Source organism: Mytilus trossulus, chromosome 11, assembly GCF_036588685.1.
Source record: "Mytilus trossulus isolate FHL-02 chromosome 11, PNRI_Mtr1.1.1.hap1, whole genome shotgun sequence".
NCBI lineage: Eukaryota > Metazoa > Mollusca > Bivalvia > Mytilida > Mytilidae > Mytilus > Mytilus trossulus.
The window spans coordinates 63,435,645-63,455,073 of record NC_086383.1 but is presented as its reverse complement, the minus strand read 5'-3'; the positions used below and the strand labels follow the sequence as shown (position 1 = coordinate 63,455,073).

At 32.2% G+C, this 19,429-nt stretch overlaps 2 protein-coding genes and 1 long non-coding RNA gene across 3 annotated transcripts; 1 reads left to right on the top strand and 2 right to left on the bottom strand.

The window, feature by feature from the left end:
• Positions 1 to 4,540: 4,540 nt before the first annotated feature.
• On the bottom strand, positions 4,541 to 6,282 carry LOC134690544 (uncharacterized). Its single transcript, XM_063550503.1, has 2 exons — positions 6,179 to 6,282; positions 4,541 to 5,531 (listed from the first exon to the last, which is right to left on the bottom strand). The coding sequence occupies exons 1-2, from the start codon at positions 6,242 to 6,244 to the stop codon at positions 5,217 to 5,219; spliced, it is 381 nt and encodes a 126-aa protein (XP_063406573.1). The 5' UTR covers positions 6,245 to 6,282; the 3' UTR covers positions 4,541 to 5,216.
• A 614-nt stretch (positions 6,283 to 6,896) lies between these two features.
• On the bottom strand, positions 6,897 to 18,177 carry LOC134690230 (uncharacterized). The gene is made up of 3 exons (XM_063550206.1): positions 17,869 to 18,177; positions 7,157 to 7,330; positions 6,897 to 6,950 (listed from the first exon to the last, which is right to left on the bottom strand). The coding sequence occupies exons 1-3, from the start codon at positions 18,175 to 18,177 to the stop codon at positions 6,897 to 6,899; spliced, it is 537 nt and encodes a 178-aa protein (XP_063406276.1).
• Positions 8,367 to 17,269, top strand: LOC134690543 (uncharacterized). The gene is made up of 4 exons (XR_010101966.1): positions 8,367 to 8,749; positions 15,415 to 15,560; positions 16,183 to 16,422; positions 17,115 to 17,269. It is a non-coding gene; the product is annotated as an uncharacterized LOC134690543 (long non-coding RNA).
• Positions 18,178 to 19,429: the final 1,252 nt, after the last annotated feature.

Here is a 19,429-nt window from a genome sequence, read left to right as displayed (position 1 = left end):
TTTTTCACAACTCCTCCCGCACTTTAAGTTGTGTCTTTTTGAATTGTCTCTATTAGGAAATTGGACCTCATACAAATATTCTCATATATACGACTATATTTGTAAGGGATGAAAGTGAAAATGTCGAAAGAAGGAGAAAATGAATAGTTTGGCAAAAAAAAAAAAAAAAAAAAACCCAACCTAACCGTTCTTTAATATTTGATTATTCACCAGTTGTGTGTTTTGCTTCTTAAATAAATATTATCAGTTTTAACGAAGATGCCTTTTGAATTACCTTTTAAAACTGTTTTTCAAATTAGATCGTCTTTATTGGAAGACGTAACATATATCAAGTAAATACCCCTTTCCCTTTTCCCCCGATAGCTTTTAATGTTCTTCTGAAAATTAGTAAAAATGTGAATTTTCTTAAATTTCTTTTCTTATATTGATTCTGTTTTTCGTTCATGAGAAAAGGGATACTGTAGTATGTCAGTCTGGTTCCGAGGTCAAGAGGACACGTCTTTAAAATGACTTGACTTGCTTTAATTTTAAATTTGAAAATACTTTGCATACTGTCACCTTCCTTTCTTCCTTCCTTCCCTCCCTCCCTCAACACATACATACACTTCATCCTTACAAACCTATTGCGAAGAGAAACGTCATTGATCACAAAAGAAGCATTAGATTTCTATCTTTTAAAGCCTCGGTCACACCTTACCGGATAGCACGAACGGACTCCTAACGGATGAAAATAAATGTTGTCCGTTGACAAAATTGTTATCCGTTGGGAGTCCGTTGATGTACTGACCGAATAAAACAGACGTGTAACGAATGCCTAACGAACACAAACCGAATATGCAACGTACGAGAAACGGAAACGTACCGGACAGAAGGGACGAAGAACGTACATCCAACGGACGAGTACCCCATAAAACGGACACCTAACTGAAGCTTACCGGATAAAACTGATGAACAAGATTACGGAAATTTAAAGGCGACCATTATAATACATGTAAGTCGCATTAATATTCAAAATGTTTCTGTGTAAATGGTTTTGGTTTGTTCTTCAAAATGCCGCCAAAAGACAGTGTGCACGTGGCCTGAATAAGAGCTGCTTGATTGTGAAGATGTGCCCTTACTCTAAGACCGATTATGAATAATAAGAATTGATGAACCTTAAGAAATCTGACATACCAATAATTGTCATTTCTGATGCGAAATTTTCAATTGGCATTTATCAGTTTCAGATCCGTTCATCATCCGTTTTATCCGTTATACGTCCGGTAGAAGTCCGTTTCTCATTCGTTCAACATCCGTTTTATCCGTTAAACGTCCGTTAGAAGTCCGTTGATGAAATTATCCTTCAGACCTCCAACGGATGTAAAACGGACAAGGTAACGGATACAAAACGGATACAAAACGGATACAAAACGGACACCAAACGGACGAGTATCGTACAAAACGGACGCCTAACGGACGTTCAACGGACATTTTATTCGTTGGACATCAGTTCAAAGTTTTGAACATGCTTAAAGCCTCCGTCACACCTTACCGGATAGAACGAACGGACGCCTAACGGATGAAAATAAAAGCTGTCCGTTGACAAAATTGTTATCCGTTGGGAGTCCGTTGATGTACTAACCGAATAAAACGGACGTGTAACGGATGCCTAACGGACACACACCGGATATGCAACGTACGAGAAACGGAAACGTACCGGACAGAACGGATGTCGAACTTACATCCAAAGGACGAGAACCGCATAAAACGGGCACCTAACGGAGGCGTACCGGATAAAACGGATGAACAATTTATACGGAAAAAATAAAGGCGACAATAATAATACATATACATCGCATAAATATTCAAAATGTTAAGGTGTAACTGGTTTTGGTTTATTCTTCAAAATACCGCAAAAGGTCAGTGTCTGACCTGAATAAGAGCTGCTTGATTGTGAAAAATCGCCCTTACTCTAAGGTCGATTATGAATAATAAGAATTAATGAACCTTAAAGTCATAAGAAACCTCAAATCAAAAAAAATAATGCATATGTTTTTAATAACTCAATGGATAGTTTTCATTATAAAACTTATGTACATATAATTTTTTCTGAAGAAAATTATTTAATTTATTCATATTTAGAAGAAGTGTACTTAATTTTAATTGCTTCCTTCCAGCAAGCAATTCCCCCGACATATTCTCCGTATGCAAAGTGACCTCAGTGTGACCCATCTCGTAAAAATCCGGTGGTCACAATACGCATGAATGTCCTTAAAATAAACTATTATCTGAATTTACATGTTAAACACGTGCTCTCGTTCCATGGTTTTTGTTTATTTTTTGTCGATTGTTGACAAACAGGTGAACATCGTTAAACCTCGGCTTCAAAACACGAACTTTAATTACCTGCCATATTTTCACAACAACACTGACCGATTGAAAAAAAATTGACGATCATACGAAATTTACACGAAAATATGATAAATTACGTGCACAGAAGACTAAGTTTATGACGTTTGTATGCATTGGTTCAAGAATTGGAAGAACATTATTTTTCGCCGGTCACTCGTTTCTTATGACTTTAAGAAATCTGACATACCAATAATTGGCATTTCTGACGCGAAATTATTTTCAATTGGCATTTATCCGTTTCAGATCCGTTCATCATCCGTTTTATCCGTTATACGTCCGTTTCTCATTCGTACAACATCCGTTTTATCTGTTAGATGTCCGGTAGAAGTCCGTTGGTGAAATTATCTTCCAGACCTCCAAAGGATGTATAACGGACACGTAACGGATACAAAACTGAAACGAAACGGACGTCGACGGATAAAACGTACGCTTAACGGACATGAACGGATTGAAAAAAAGTTATCCTTTAGGCGTCCGTTCGAGCTATCCGGTAAGATGTGACCGAGGCTTAAAAGTGTCCACTGGACAGAACTGACGTCGACGGATAAAACGTACGCTTAAAGGACATGCAACGGATATGGACGGATGTCTAACGGATAAGAACGGACGTTTAACGGACATGAACGGATTGAAAAAAATTATCCGTTAGGCGTCCGTTCGATCTATCCGGTAAGGTGTGACCGAGGCTTTAGATATAATACTGGTGAAAAATTTACGGTTAATTTACCTGATCGATTGAGCCATATTTGTCCACCAGCCTAAATGTCGAAAATGTCAATTTTCACAAAAAGCACTGTTTGATTTTCTTGGAGATTTATTTTTGAATTTTAAATCAGAATATCGCATTTAATTTGAGATTTCAGATTCAAATCTGATAATATATAAAGATTTTTTTCTACTATTCTAATTAATCTGTTATCCCGGATTAAACTTCGAAATAAAGCATTTCAGAATTCATGCACTGCATGAAATGATGCATTTATTAGAAAATTATATCCATATAAAAGCTAATATATATTTAAAATTTCAAAATATATCATTAGTATAATCCATTTGAAAATATCTTATTTACACCGTATTTACTTTAAGTTTAATATAACCAATAAACTTTTAAGAATAAACCCAATTTACATATATTTTTAAAGTTGTATAAATCTAAAATTTATTTTCTTTTAAATTGCAGTAAACCTATTTGAATGAGAAATTTAAATTAGGGAAAATTTAAGTAAATTTAATAAAATTAGAAATTTAAAGCAGAACAAATGTCTTTATTTTTCTGATTTAAACCATTTACTGTAAATTAAATTTCAAGTTTACAAATGCAATAATGAGAATAAACTTATTATATAGTAAATTAAATATTGTTAAATTTTCGTAAATTTGAAAATTATTCATATGTAATTGCCAGTAAATTTGATATTTAATATCAATTTATTACCCGCAATAAACTATTTCAAATGTTCTAAGTAACTTCTTTCTTCCTTTTTTGTTTGTTTGTTTGTTTGTTCGTTTGTTGTTTTTTTTTACGATTGTTATAAGCGTTTAAAAGGGGATGGGGTGTGTGCAAATATGTTGATAGTTTGATGATTTACAAATCTACAAGATTCACAATTAACAAGAGTGTTTGTATTTTTATAAAGATGGTTAAGTGAGACTTAGGCCATAACCTCTTGCACAAATTTGCTGTACTATATGGCTGTAAAAGTTTCAAGCTTCAGGTGTATCTTGACTTGCTAAACGCCTTTATGTCATTTATCGTTTTTTGTTCAGGAATGAGGTAAAAAAGAAAAAAAAAAGAGTTGCATTTTGCGTCACATGTTGTAAACGTTAAAAAACGTTAAAAAAAGACACCGATACTTTGACTCAGCAAAAGGTAATTCGATCAATCAGTAATCAGAAGACTCTGGACTATGAATCTTAGAAAAGACTGCACTGAGAACATTTTCACATCAAACAATTAGAATCACGAAATTGCAACGATAAACACCAAAATCGAGCAGCACACCTATATCAAAGTTCCGATACTCAAGAAGTACATTTTGCAATATAAAACTCTGAAATTATATTTTTCTTATTTACACAAGAAGCCCAGGAACAAGCTATTTACAAGTATATATAATAAAGTAAATACATTTTATGTGGTCATATTCTTTATTATACACATTCAAATGGCTACATGTTTGAAGAAGTGTTACATATTTGGCATCACATTCTGATCAAACCTTATTTTGATAAATATAAATCTAAACAAACTGAAAACGTGTTCATTATATTTCTATATTCATTTTTTACATTAAATTTATGATTTCTTTTTTTTGAGAAGTCAGCGTATTTATAAAAACCATAAAAATAAATGTAATGAATTTTGTGAATTGATTAAAAGTTTTAGTGGACAAAAATGATAAGACAAAACAAATGAATAACACGTCATAATCAATGACATACACATGCTACATTTCATTTAAAAATAAACATGTACATTATTGAAAGAATAGATCCAAGCGAACAAAATTTTACAAAAAATAAACAATTGTGTACACAAGTGAAAATATGTTTGTGTGCAGCGCGTGTGTGTCAATCCGCCGCTTCCCTTTCCCACCAAGCATATCAAATGGTTTTACGTTAAGGGAGAATGACCCGTGGTTCTTTTCATGTTTAGCTGAAACTGAATATAAACACAATTTAATAAAATGAAACGAGACGGCAACATAAGTTCAAATTAGTTCGTCGTAATAAGTTAAACAAGACCATGTATGCATGTCAAAATGTTTATTAGTACATGTACATGTATCTGAAATGACTGATGGTCAAAACTCCATATCACCTTAGCCAAACATCCACTTCAGTCCCTTGGGCTTTTTGGGACACGGTCTATCTGAAGGCTCCCCGACTGTTCTTTTGGATTTTAATCTCTTCCCCTGAGCATTTAACATACGATCGTATTTTCTATCCAAACGCTGTATCAGCTGTTTAAACTCTGTCGACACCCACGACAGAGGACGTGTAACGAAGATAGAATCGTCCTCAGAATCAGAATCTTCTGAGGACATGGTTTCAATCTCCAATGCTTTCATGAACCTTTCCTCCTCCTTTGGATCAATTTTTCTTTCTTTTAGGGTTCTTCTTCGGTTGATAAGTTTCTGAAAAACGATACATATGTACAGTATACCTTAAATGTTAAACTCAGAAGATGGTGAAATGAACATTTAAGTAAATACCACTTGATGTATAATTTGGATTATTTCCCTTGCATCACTATCAACAAACGAAATTGAAATCGCTATAAATAACGAATTATTAAGTATTGGTACCTTGTACAGTTGTTTTCGCATATAGCATAGACGTATCATCGGGGACACTTAACTCGGATTAAATTAAACAGTGTGATTTTAGGGTAAAATGGGTCCCCCTCTTTTACAGATTTTCAAAAAGGCGCTCTCCTTTTATTCAGAAAAATCCGTACCCGTTTCTGAGTAAGCGATTTGTTAAAATGGTAATTTTCTCATTTACAAAAAAATATTTACCTATGAAAACCATGAATTAACCATAATATACGGAAATGATACATGAACCTTCAAATCTCTTAATCAAACTGCCTACAACAAATTGATTACGTTTAATTCATTTGAACTCATCAAAAGCATCAAACATCTCCTTACTGTTATATAAGTTTCAATGTGTCTTTAATCAATCTTTATTGAAATTCCTATCTTAAGAATAATTATCGCCGATGTTTATTCCTTATCCAGATGACTAAAACTGTCTCAAGTGTTTATTTAGTACATACCCTGTGTTTTCGGCCATAGAGAACCATTTTTCTATTATGTTCTTCCTTTTTCCCTGTTAACTCCATTATCTCCTTCTGTTTAACAGAATTGAAATACGTTTCAATCCCACCTGCAGAAAAAAAAGAACTATGTGAAAATAGCAAACCTAAAATTAATACTTCAGTGCCAAAGCCTACATGAAATAATAAAAAAAAACAGAATAACGCCTCGAACAACAGTACAGTTTGAATTAAAGGTCCATACATGTTACGCATTGATAAACAAACTGAGGAGGGTTGGGATCCCGCCAATATTTCAGGAGCCAGTGATTCATTGGTTTTCGTTTGTGTATATGTTTCATTTTTATTTTTCGTTCATTTTCTGTACGTAAATTAGGCTGTTAGTTTTCTCGTTTGAATTGTTATACATTGTCATTTCGAGGCCTTTTATAGCTGATTATGCGGTATGGGCTTTGATCATTGTTTAAGTCCGTACGGTAACCTATAATTGTTAATATCTGTGTAATTTTGGTCTCTAGTGGAAATTTGTCTCATTTGCATTACCACATCTTCTTTTTTATATAAAAAGTTAAAAGTTGAGGGATTTTAGAGCATGTGTATTCTGTTGCCATAGTTAAGCGTCCTTAAGTTCAAAGGACACAAACCGAAACTATACCGACTACGTCGGAAAAAAAGCGATGTAGTAATGACAATTAATAACTTAGGGTAAAGAAAGAAATCACTTTAACCCATTTGCTCTCTTATTATGTTTAAATCCGTCACGTACAGATTGCTGTAAAAAGTTTAAAGTAAACATTATTATATTTCGAATGATGAGTAATGTATAAAAAAAAAATGAAAACAAGTATGTTAATTGATTACACTGTATCATCATGACTGTATGCATACATGTATATTGATAACTGAATATTTGATTGGTTAAGGCTACTAGTTGATTCCAAGTGACATTAAATAAAACAACAGTAAGAAATGAAATACCTTTATATATGCAGGCACGTGAATCTCATTTTTACTTTTATTCAGCTGCTTTCCATTTTCTGGTCTTTTTTCCAAAGTTTTTAACATGGAAAGGCATTCTCCAACAAGAGCATTTTGTTTGACAAACTGTTCTTGGAGAAATGTCCTTTGATTGTCAAATAACTTCTCAAGTGTCTGAAAATACAAATATGTTGATATATTTAAACTTTCATTGGTATTATTATTAATTCACCAATCATGTGTCAATTTATAGTATTGCACCGTGGATTAGACTTGAACATAAATATGATGATTGAAAGTTATTGAAAAAAAGAATAGCATGAGATCTTAAAAATAACCATGTACATAACCCTATTGCCTACAAAACTTAAGTATAAATTGCGTTTTTTTAGTTTGTTTGAAAAACTGTCAATTTTAATTTCGTACAAGAAGAGAAAATTCATATGACAATATGCACTTCGCTTTTTTTCAGACAGGGCAAACAAACTTTGGCTGTGCAGTTAATATATAATTCTTATTTTTTTTGAAAAAAATATCAATTAAATGTGCGACATAACCTTGTTAAATATAATATATGAAGGGGTTATATTTAAAATTGAACGTGTAATGCCTTCAAATAAAAGAAATAGATTTTCTCCAGCTTAGTTTCCTTTTAGCGAAAGACCTTTATGTATATATATATATATTGGCGTTTATACTAGCACTTAAGGTTCATCATAACAAACAGAATTGTTGAAGAATAAAAAAATGGCCGACTTTTCAATGCCCTAAAAATTATATTATATCATATCCAAACATTGATTTCCAGTTGTTTCCTACAAATATTTGTCCCATTTTGTATAATGAGCCAATGGCAAAAGCATGAGAAGTTATTGATTAAAAGTTATAAAAAAAAAGAAATCAACGGTAGATTTTTTCATACACAGCTCTGGAAAAAAAATGGAACGCATATATAGGAGGGTTTCAAATATATATTAAATAAATTTACAATACCTTGGGTTTACATCTATGGGATACAAGACTTGATAATGTCCTTATATTGGGATAAATGAATTAAAACGTCAATTTGCGTACCAACATGTGAGAAATCATGGAGGTGGCCATTTTTTTCAGCATAGTGCAAAAGTAACTTTATCAATATTATTAACCTTTCATAAATAGGATTTTTTTTAGTTAATATTAATTTTTTCTAACAAAAGGATCATGTTAGTCGTGTTCAATGCACAATCGCAATTTCAATTACCATGTAAAACCTAAATTAAAATCATGTGTAGCAGTTTGTTTTGGTTTGTCTTCGTCTCTACTTTCTGTTTAAAGTTCCATATTCCTACGCACAATTATAATGATTGATTTTTTATTATGAATAAAATATTATTTAATAAATCATACAAAAATTCACATTAATATAATTTTTGATTGGAAACGATCATAAATTCTATAAATTATCGGTATTTTTGTAGGGAATATTTAGGCGTAGTGATATCCTGATTTTAGCGGAAGTTGTTGACAGGCTGATCACTGATCTTCACAAAGTGAAACCAAATGAAATTTAGTAAAACAGTTATTAATATTTGAAAAACAGATTGACTTGTGGTAAGATACTATGTTTTAGGTTGAAATGCATGAACTGATTACAAAATCATTCATTCGATCTCCCATGAAGCCCATTTTATGTCCGTTGATCTATTGATCATGTATGACGAGATCATACAATTTTTATTCTTCTAAATGAATTTTGTTTTATATTACAGCATATACAGTTATCTGTTTGATATGACAGATTAATAAAAATATTATTTCAAAAAAAGTGTCTGTTGTTTAAAATTAATTTATAGTTGTACTTCCTATGGAGAGCAACTAGTTGCCATTACAATAGGTTACATTGTAGATAGTTATTTTCAATTTATTTATTGTGGTTTACACAATGGCGAGAATAAAGAAAGAGTCCCGAATATTTGGTTTAGCTCCTGGTAAACACCGAGCAAAACGACAAAGAATACGAGTAGGTTCAGGCAATGTAAAACATGTGTTCAAGTGTACTTTGAAAGAAGGGACTGGAGTTAGAATAATAAAGAAGCGTAGAGCAATTGCTAACAACAGAATGATTATTAAACTGTTAAAGCCAAGTATAAAGAAGAAATTCCAGGTGTACAGGTCTGTCGATGGAGTACTTAGAAGTGTTGAAATTAACAATACAGCAGCAACAGGATACAGAATAATAAACTTACAGTGTTTGCAAAAACATGTTTCCGAGATAACGTGTCATGCTATTCTTTGTGATAAAGCTAGAGAAAAGGCTATATCAGGTGCAGTTCCAATAATTTTGGAATCTCAGGTAGCTCATTTTGGACTTGCTGTAATTCTCGCTGCCAAATGTACGGGATGTGGAAAACAAATTCATTTTGAGACTAGCCCAAAATTGTTAAATGTTGGAACACGTCACTACGACATCAATGTCAGAGCTGTGTGGGGTTCAATAGTAAGCGGGAATGGTTTAGCTCATCTAAATGAACAATTGGCAAGCATGGATTCCCCAACTATGGGACAGAACACATTCAGTGTTATTGAAAAAGAAATTAATCAGTGGTGGAAAGTGATGGTAGAAGAAGAAATGTCATCGGCCATAGACTTGGAAAAAAAGATAGCAATAGAAAAGAATAGATATCATGAAGGTGTGCATAATTTAAATACAGTTATTCATATATACCTTACAAAACTAAAATCATTGAAAAATGACAATCATTATAAAATAAAATTAAAAAAACCCTCCAAAACCCAAAAAGTGTTACAGTCATGACAGTAACATTTGTAAAATATGTAAAAAGATTGATCGATTTATTATTAATAAAAATTTCAATGGAAATTGGGAATGTGTCAAAGAGACAACAACCCGACAACAGAAAAAAACAAGTAGCAGAAGGTCCAGGTCTTTAATGTACCGAGAAATTCCAGCACTCAGAGGCGTCCATCAGCTGGCCCCTAAACAAATATATACTAGTTCAGTGTTAATGAACGCCATACTAATTTCCAAATTTTCACCAAGAAACTAAAATTAAAATAATACAATACTAGCAAAGGCCAGAGGCTATTGTTTGAATAATGTTCTATAGCAACTATAAAATGTACATTTTTAGCTCACCTGACCTGAAAGGTCAAGTGAGCTTTTCTCATCACTTGGCGTCCGGCGTCCGTCGTCCGTCGTCCTGCGTCCGTCGTCCGTAAACTTTTACAAAAATCTTCTCCTCTGAAACTACTGGGTCAAATTTAACCAAACTTGGCCACAATCATCCTTGGGGTATCTAGTTTTAAAAATGTGTCCGTTGACCTGGTCATCCAACCAAGATGGCCGCCATGGCTAAAAATAGAACACAGGGGTAAAATGTATATTTTGGCTTATATCTTTGAAACCAAAATATTTAGAGCAAATCTGACAGGGGTAAAATTGTTGATCAGGTCAAGATCTATCTGTCCTGAAATTTTCAGACGAATGGGATAACTTGTTCTTGGGTTGCTGCCCCTGAATTGGTTATTTTAAGGAAATTTTGCAGTTTTTGGCTATTATCTTGAATACTATTATAGATAGAAATAAACTGTAAACAGCATTAATGTTCAACAAAGTAAGACCTACAAATAAGTCAACATGACCAAAATTTTCAGTCAACCCCTTAAGGAGTTATTGCCCTTTATAGTCAATTTTTAACAACTTTTCGTCATTTTTTGTAACTTGTACAAAAATCTTCTTCTCTGAAACTACATGGCCAAAGTTAACCAAACTTGGCCACAATTATCATTGTGGTATATAGTTAAAAAAAATGTGTCCCATGACCCCGCCTACCAAACAAAATGGCCGACATGGCTATAATTAGAACATAGCGGTAAAATGCAGTTTTTGAATTATATAATTGAAACTAAGACATTTAGGGCAAATCTTTCAAGATTTAAATGTCCATCAGAATAAGATCTTTCCACTCACAAATATTCAGATGAATCCGACAACTCGTTGGGTTGCTGCCCTAAAAATTTTAATTTTAAGGAAATTTTGCAGTTTTTGGTTATTATCTTGAATACTATTATAGATAGGGATAAACTGTAAACAGCAATACTGTTCAGCAAAGTAAGATCTACAAATAAGTCAACATGATCAAAATTGTTAGAGGACCCCTTTAGGAGTTATTGCCCTTTATAGTCAATATTGAACACCTTTCGTCATTTTTGTAACTTGTATAAAAATCTGTTTTTTTGAAACTATGGGCCAAATTTAAACAAACTTGGCCACAATCATTACTGGGGTATCTATTTAAAAAAAAGTGTCTAATGACCCCACCTACCAACCAAGATGACCGACATCAGTAAATACAGTAACAGGTGAGCGATACAGGCTCTTGAGAGCCTCTAGTTGTATGTTGTAAGAGATAGATAGGCGCACTTTTGCTGAAAAAAAATAGTTGATTATTTAGGGAATCAATGAAATATGACCAGAGTTGGGACCCTCTAAGGCAGTTAAAGGGCCCCTATTGATTAAACTTCATCTTTCTGCAACTTAATAATGTTGTTGGACAATCACAATATAATGAATTATAAATTTTTATAAAGAAAATGTTTTTTCATACTAGAGAACTAACCTTCCAGAATGTAAAAAATCACCAAAAGCAAAAGACCCATTAGCACCTGTATTATAGGGGCCCAAATGTATATATTGACCAGTATTTGTTATTGCAATGTATTGGGCTCCACATAATATTTTTTAATGATTTAAAAGTCTTCACAATAAACTTTGCAATCTACAGAACTGAATGTCAATTTCATGAAATATTAAGTAACATTTATTATTATGTTGGCCTGTACAGATGATTTTTACAAACAGAAATTTAAGAAACCCTGGTGATTGGCCAGTGGTTTAGCACAAAGATTGTGATTCTCTTTAACTGGAATAAGGCTCCACAATTTATATGGCCCCTGAAAACTTGTTACATTGCTTATTCAGTGTGTAGAGACCATAGGACTGTAGTATCAACACAAGGCATAAGATTCACATTAAATTTTGTAACGTCCATTCTGATTTTATAGTGGATTAATCCGATTTCATAGATATAAAATAACACTCATGGTCATTCATCCTGCTTTATTAAGAGCTGATAATATACATGTAAACTCAGAATTACACACAAGAAACTGAAATAAAAATCAAACATGATTAAAAAAGGTCAGAAGATGTAAAAAATATACACAAATAAAATGACAATAATACATAAAAAACAACAGACTACTAGCAGTTAACTGACATGCCAGCTCCAGACCTCAATTTAACTAATTGAAAGTTTATGTCTTCATCATATGAATATCAGGCACAGTCCCCCTGTTTGGGGTTTAGTATCATACTATCATAACTTTAATAAATAAAAATTTCCTTCTAGATATTCCATCGATAACAGTTATTTGTGATGGTGGATGGAGTAAAAGATCACACAAACACTCATATAATGCTCTTGGAGGTGTTGCCGTTGTAATTGGTGCAGAAACTAAAAAAATCTTGCACATAGGGATTAGAAATAAGTACTGCTACATTTGCAACAGATGTGACTCCCTAGGTATAACACCAAAAGACCATGAATGCTTCAAAAACTGGACTCAATCCAGTCAATCTATGGAGTCTGACATAATTGTGGAAGGTTTTTTGAAGGCTAACGATTTTGGAGTACGTTATATGCATTTTATTGCAGATGGCGACTCCTCCATTCATGCACAAATTATGGAACGAGTACCTGTATGGGGAAAATTGGTTAAAAAGCTGGAATGTGCTAATCACATAACCAAGTGTCTGAGGGGTAATTTAGAAAATTTAGTAAACGAAAATCCAAGTTATAAAGGGAAAGGCAAGTTGTGCAAAAGAACAAGAATTAGAATTGTTAGTGCTGTCAGGTGTTCCATAAGACGAAGGTCCTCTGAAAAAAATAAAACACTAGCCATCAAAAACTTAGAAAACGATATCCGAAATACAACATCACACATATATGGTGATCACACTAGATGCAATGAAGATTTTTGCAAGGTAAAACAAACTTCAGATAAGAACAACAGTAATGGAGCACAATTAGTTGCAGTTGATGATGATAATGGTGATGATAATGGTGACGAGGACATTTTCCGCCAACAATCGGAAATGTGGACTGAAGGAACATCCTTACAGGCTCAAGAGCAGTCCAGAGGCTCATATATGCTTTCCAATAATGATTTACAATCTGGAATGAGACAGGATCTTGCTCTTCTCCTGAACAATGTTGCACGTAAGGCTAAATCTTTATTAGGTAACTTTACAACAAATTTGGCGGAGTGCTGGATGCATATGAGAACAAAATTTGATGGGGGAAAGATACTAAACCACTGCAATAGAGGATCATGGCATACACGATGCTATGCCACAGCGTTAAGGTTTAACAAAGGGCCCACTTGGTCTCCAAATGTGTGGGAGCAAGCAACCGAATCAACACCTGGTGCCTATTTTAAAAAATTATATGAACAGCGCAATCAATGCATTATCAACAACAATACCACAAAAGACAAGAACACTATTAAAGAAAATCGTTGGAAAAGAAAAATGTCATCATTAAAAGAATCGAATACAAAGAAGGCAAAACAGCATTATGGAAAAGAATCTTTACAGGTTGAAACCGATATTGCATCTGAAGAATTAGAAAAATTAGAAGTTAACTATTTGAATAAAAACATAGATATTCCTGAAGCTGAAATCATAAAAATTGAAAAAAACAGTACGTCTCAAATATGTTCCGAAATTTGGAAAGATGAAAGAAAAAAACGCATTACAGCATCGAATTTTGGCTCAGTTGTAAAAAGAAATTCAAAAATAAAAATAGCACCATTGATTAAACAACTTCTATACAGTACATTCAAAGGCAACAAAGTTACAAGAATTGGGTTAAAAGAGGGAAAAGTTACCATCACTGAGTATGTCAATATCAAACAGAAACAAAATATACACACCAAGGTTGAACAATCAGGACTTGTCATTGACAAACATCATAATTTTTTAGGAGGAAGTCCAGATGGTGTAGTCACTGAAAACAATGCTAAAGGACTTATTGAAATTAAAAATCTAGTTCATGACAAGAACATAAATTTGACACAAGCTTCAATGTCAGTAAACAACTTTTGCCTAGAAAATATATCAAACAACTTAAAACTGAAAACAAACCATAACTATTACTTTCAATGCCAGGGTTTGTTGAATGTATGCAATTTACCATGGATAGATTTTGTGGTGCGAACATTAAATCCATATGATATACATATAGAAAGAATATAAAAGGACACAGTACTATGGCAAACCAAGATGATACCTAAATTAACAGCATTTTACCATAATGCTTTACTTCCAGAGTTAGTTTCACCACGCTACGATAAATATCCAGGAATAAGAGAACCTGGCATATGGGTAAGGAAGTGTTTTACGCGGTTATTTTGCTTTCTTTTTAACGTGTAGGAATAATCTTCCACATGTACAGTCATGTCCCCCCAAAAATTCCTATATTGTACTTATATGTGAATATTGATACAATCAAAAGTGGCATATATAATAGCTAAATCTTTTTTAGCTGAAGTTTACCTGAGATAGTTTTGTTCTTAGTTTGTTTTTAAATATATATGTAGATTTGGATGGGGAGTTGTCTTATTGGCACTCATACCACATGTTCCTATATCTATATATTAATTTTGAGTAAAAGTATATACAAATTTATAGTAAAAAATAAGTTGGTTAGTAAATATAGCATTACCAAAGCATTGACTATTAAACTGTTAAAATCCATTTAGTCAAATACTATTATGTATTTGGAACTGATGTATATGTAGACGGGGGAACAACAATAGACTGAATAGTATTAAAATAAGGTTTTTTTTTTTATCTATTTATTGATGCATGCAATATAGGCATTCAGAGTTTTCACACAATGCAGAAAATAGTATAAAGCATTGAGCAATTAATACTACAACAACAGTGCAAATTGTTTTATTGTATAATGTGAATAGAATTGAATTATTGGGATTGAAATAATTGTGGCTTTGTCCACTTAATTTATTGAAATTATGATGGTAACATACATTTTGTTCTGATATTTTGCACAACACACTAAAAATATAAAATTTCCTATTGTGTACTGTAGAAATTATACATATGAAAAAAAAAAAAAAAAAAACAATCAGGTAATTAGTAGCTTTTGTTACATTTTCATTTATTATTTCAGTACACTGAGGTACCATATTTAGGAAGCACTTCAAGTCAACAGACATCTGGTAAAGTAAAGAAAAAACAGAGAAAATCCTTGACAGTTGAAAGTGACACAGAGATAGATGAACCAGTGGTAACAACAACCAGTAAAATTGCTAAAAGGTAAAATTATTATAAAATATAACATTATTTAAATGTGTACTAAAAATCAAAAGTAGCAGTTCATTTTGTATGGTTGCAAAAGACATTAGAAAAATGCCAAAGAGTTTTCAAATCATAATTTCAAAATAAACGGATAACAGCATTGCAAAGACTCTAGGTTGTAAAGACAACTTCTCACAAAACACAACATAGAAAACTAAAGACAAGCATTACCAACCCCACCAAAAACTGGGTTTGAACTGTGATCGTCTTGCAGTGTAAGCAGATCCTGTTCCACATGTGGCACCCATCATGGTGCTATGTGTAATTTAGTAGGTTACTTTTGAGAAAAAAAGGATTAGCATCAAGTAGAAAAACAGTGTTTTGGATGAAAATATCTTACTTATAATTATACAAAAAAGTTTCAATAAATTTAATGACAATTCATATAACCAGGTGATTAAAAGAATAGTTATGGCCTTGGTATACACAAATTAAAGTTCCCCTATTCAGAGTTTACACATATAAATGTTGATTTATTATATAAAGAAAAAATGCCATCATCCCATGTTCTTATATGATAAAATTGTTTTTAAAATTGTTATTGAAGTTTAAAAATAATTTGTTTTTCTTTTATTTTCAGATCAAGACGCAAATGTTCTGGACCAAAATTTGTAGGGAGAGAAATAGTACATGAATGGGTGGAGGAAAACAGCAACAGAAAGTGGTATAAAGGCAGGGTTATTTCTGTTATCAAGAATAAAGATGGAGACAAAGATGCTGTATATGAAGTTCTATATGAAGACTGTGATGAACCTTATGAGATTGATCATTTGCTAGAGGATTTTACAAATTCCTCTTTGAAATTGATTGATTTATAGATGTAAGTACTATATGATAATTTAATATGCACCAATAGCTTCATGAGGATGTTTTCCTCACAAATAATTGAATTCTACAACAACACTTCAAAAAAATCAATGTCAGAGCTTGATCTAGATAATCAAATCAAATAATCCAAACAATTTCAAATATAAAATGTATATGACATTGTTGGTATGATTGGCAGAGAGAACAATAGAATCAAGAAAAAAACTCTATGGATTCAAACAAATTATGTTCAATGTATGGTCTTTTGCATGGAATAAATGCCCATAATTCATAATGTTTTGCTGACTGTTGGTATACATACTTAAATTTGATATATAAAAAGGGAGGTAATAAGCATTAAAAATTATATTGTCTGATTTTACCAAAAAAAAAAAAAAAATATTTTCTTTATCCAATGATGTAGTTTATTGCTTTGGTAAAAAAACGTACAATTTAAATCACTGACCAAGTTAACTTTTTCACTTCATTTATATTATTTAAAATTTTACTATTCAATGATTTTGAAAACATGCTTTCCATACTTTTCCCAAAAGTAGTTCCAAGATGGAAGATTTCATATCTTTTTTCAAATAAAAACCAAACACTAACATTAGAATTTAATTGAAATCAAGCAATTCATGTATTAAACAACCTTTGTAGCACATAGATATAGTTACAAAGAATGTTTTTGTTTATTTTTTATAGTTTTAGAAGACAGAAGATATACAGGGCATTTTTTCTACAAAAGGACTTACATTTGGTATTATATTACTTTTATTTGACATTTTATATTTAAATAAATGTGACATTATGATAGTAATGACCATGACGAACACATTGATATGTAATAAGTCATAAATTGTTGGGCAGAAATATTTTTAAATATTTTGTTTTTGTTTTTTCAAAAGTTTGTTATGATGAACCTTAAGATAATACATTTTTAATCTCCAGGTTGTACGTACCCAACACCTTGCATGACTAATATAAATATTAATTCGGCTCGTTAAATTTTCTTAAAATTTTGACAAAATGTTTACTTTGACCCTTTGACAAAAAATTTAAAAAAATCAAAAATTTGAATCAACCACTTTATAAGAAAAATTTCATTGGTTATAAAGCAGTTTGACTAAGAAGCCTAATATTTAAAAAAAAAGTGATTAAAACGTTTAATTGAATTTCGGAGTTATCTCCCTGTAATATTAGGTACAACCTTAACCAAAGCATGCATTCAAGGAACCGTAAAAGCTGTCACATCAATCAAAATGAAATATCATTAAACTGATAAAAGTATCCTTATCAAATCTAAAATGGAAATGACCACGCCACAAAATGATAAAATTATAATATCGCCTCATTCATGCCTATCAATTCCCAATCGTCATTATATATCGTGGAAGTATGTCAATTTATTACTTCAATTGGTTACACACATATGTTCATAAGTTATAAAGTGAAGTACCTTAATACACGAGCTGGATATACGTGAAGTGTTTTCTTGTTGCACTCTACCCAGTAAATGGGTACTGGTTTGTCGGGTATACGAGCGAGGAGTATCTAGTGGCCCTCCACAAGCACCTGATGAAACTGTGACTGGGCTATTTGCTATACCTGGACTCTCAAAATGGGGCCTCCATATCTGTGCTGGACTTGGGCTTCTTCCTTGCTCAGGGACTTCTGAAGTCTGTGATGACTCAAGGAACAAATGCATGCTGCTTTCCCCAATATCCGGATCCTCATCAGAAGACATCAAAGAGTTGAAAGTTGACATTTTGAGGTATGTGCAATTCTTAGAATTCGGAGTTCGTGTTTAGAGAGTAAATTTTTATATAAATGAATATGTGTATATATTCTGATCTTTATAGCCAACTTGCAGTTGTTGTTACAACTGCATGCCACATGACTAGAAAACAGATTTATCCTATGCAATTTACAGTGATCCTCGATGACATCAAAGTTCTTCATCTCTATGTGTATAAGGGATCAAAGCTTCCGTATTTGACATATTAACAAAAGCACTCCTCCTTTCTAGTTAGTCATACAATAGTTAGTGAATGGGACGGAGAAAATAATTATTTGCAACAATTGTGATAATGGTTCAGAAAGGAGCTTCAAAATTAACATTGTGCTACTCATTTACAGATCAAAGTATTTGTATACATTGCATGAACAATATTGTTTAATTACCAGTTCAAGAAATCTTTCAATATTATCATGTATAGATATTTGACGGTTAAAAAAGAGACTGATTTATTATGATACATGTTTTTATCATTCATATACTACATTTGATATTTGATGATTATTTTCCTTTTTCTATCTTTCAGTAAATTAAGGTCGCATATTCAAAAGTGCGTAATCATCTCCCTTTATTCATTTGATTATATTATGTACAATTATCAAGTCAATAAAAATTGTAACAGATGTTAAAAAAATTAATAAACTTTTAAGGAACCGAGTTTTTTCCTAAAAAAATCTTCTGATCAAGCAGATGTCAAAAAAAAATTTAGACCAAAAAACCCATCTCCCCTCCCTTTGAAGTTAAATGGTTGCTCCCTAAACACAAGTGTTACAATGTTTACCATTACGAAATTAAAGGGATCGTTAACTTCATTTTGTTTTTATTGTATACACTAGAACACATCCGCGATATCACAGGTCCGTGACTGAATAAAAGTATATAACTATGTGCAAGCTTTATTTTCGCCTGAATTTTTAGTATTGGTATTGTAATCTGAAAAAGTCATGCTGATTATAATATGCACAGTTTTCTCTGCTTTCAAAATTTTTCTTGTTTGAACTCTTCGAACTGGAACTTATCAATTATGGTAATAAGATAAGATAAGAATTTTATTAATCTAACCAAAAACCTATAAAGGGCATCATTTTACAACAATATTATGACAATATGATTGGTAATATTAATTATGGGGAAGGCAAAAGGGTCTGGAATGGTTAATCAACTTAAGTGTCTTATATTAGCTATATACAAACAGTTGAAGGACGCCTCAGTTGCGCCATAG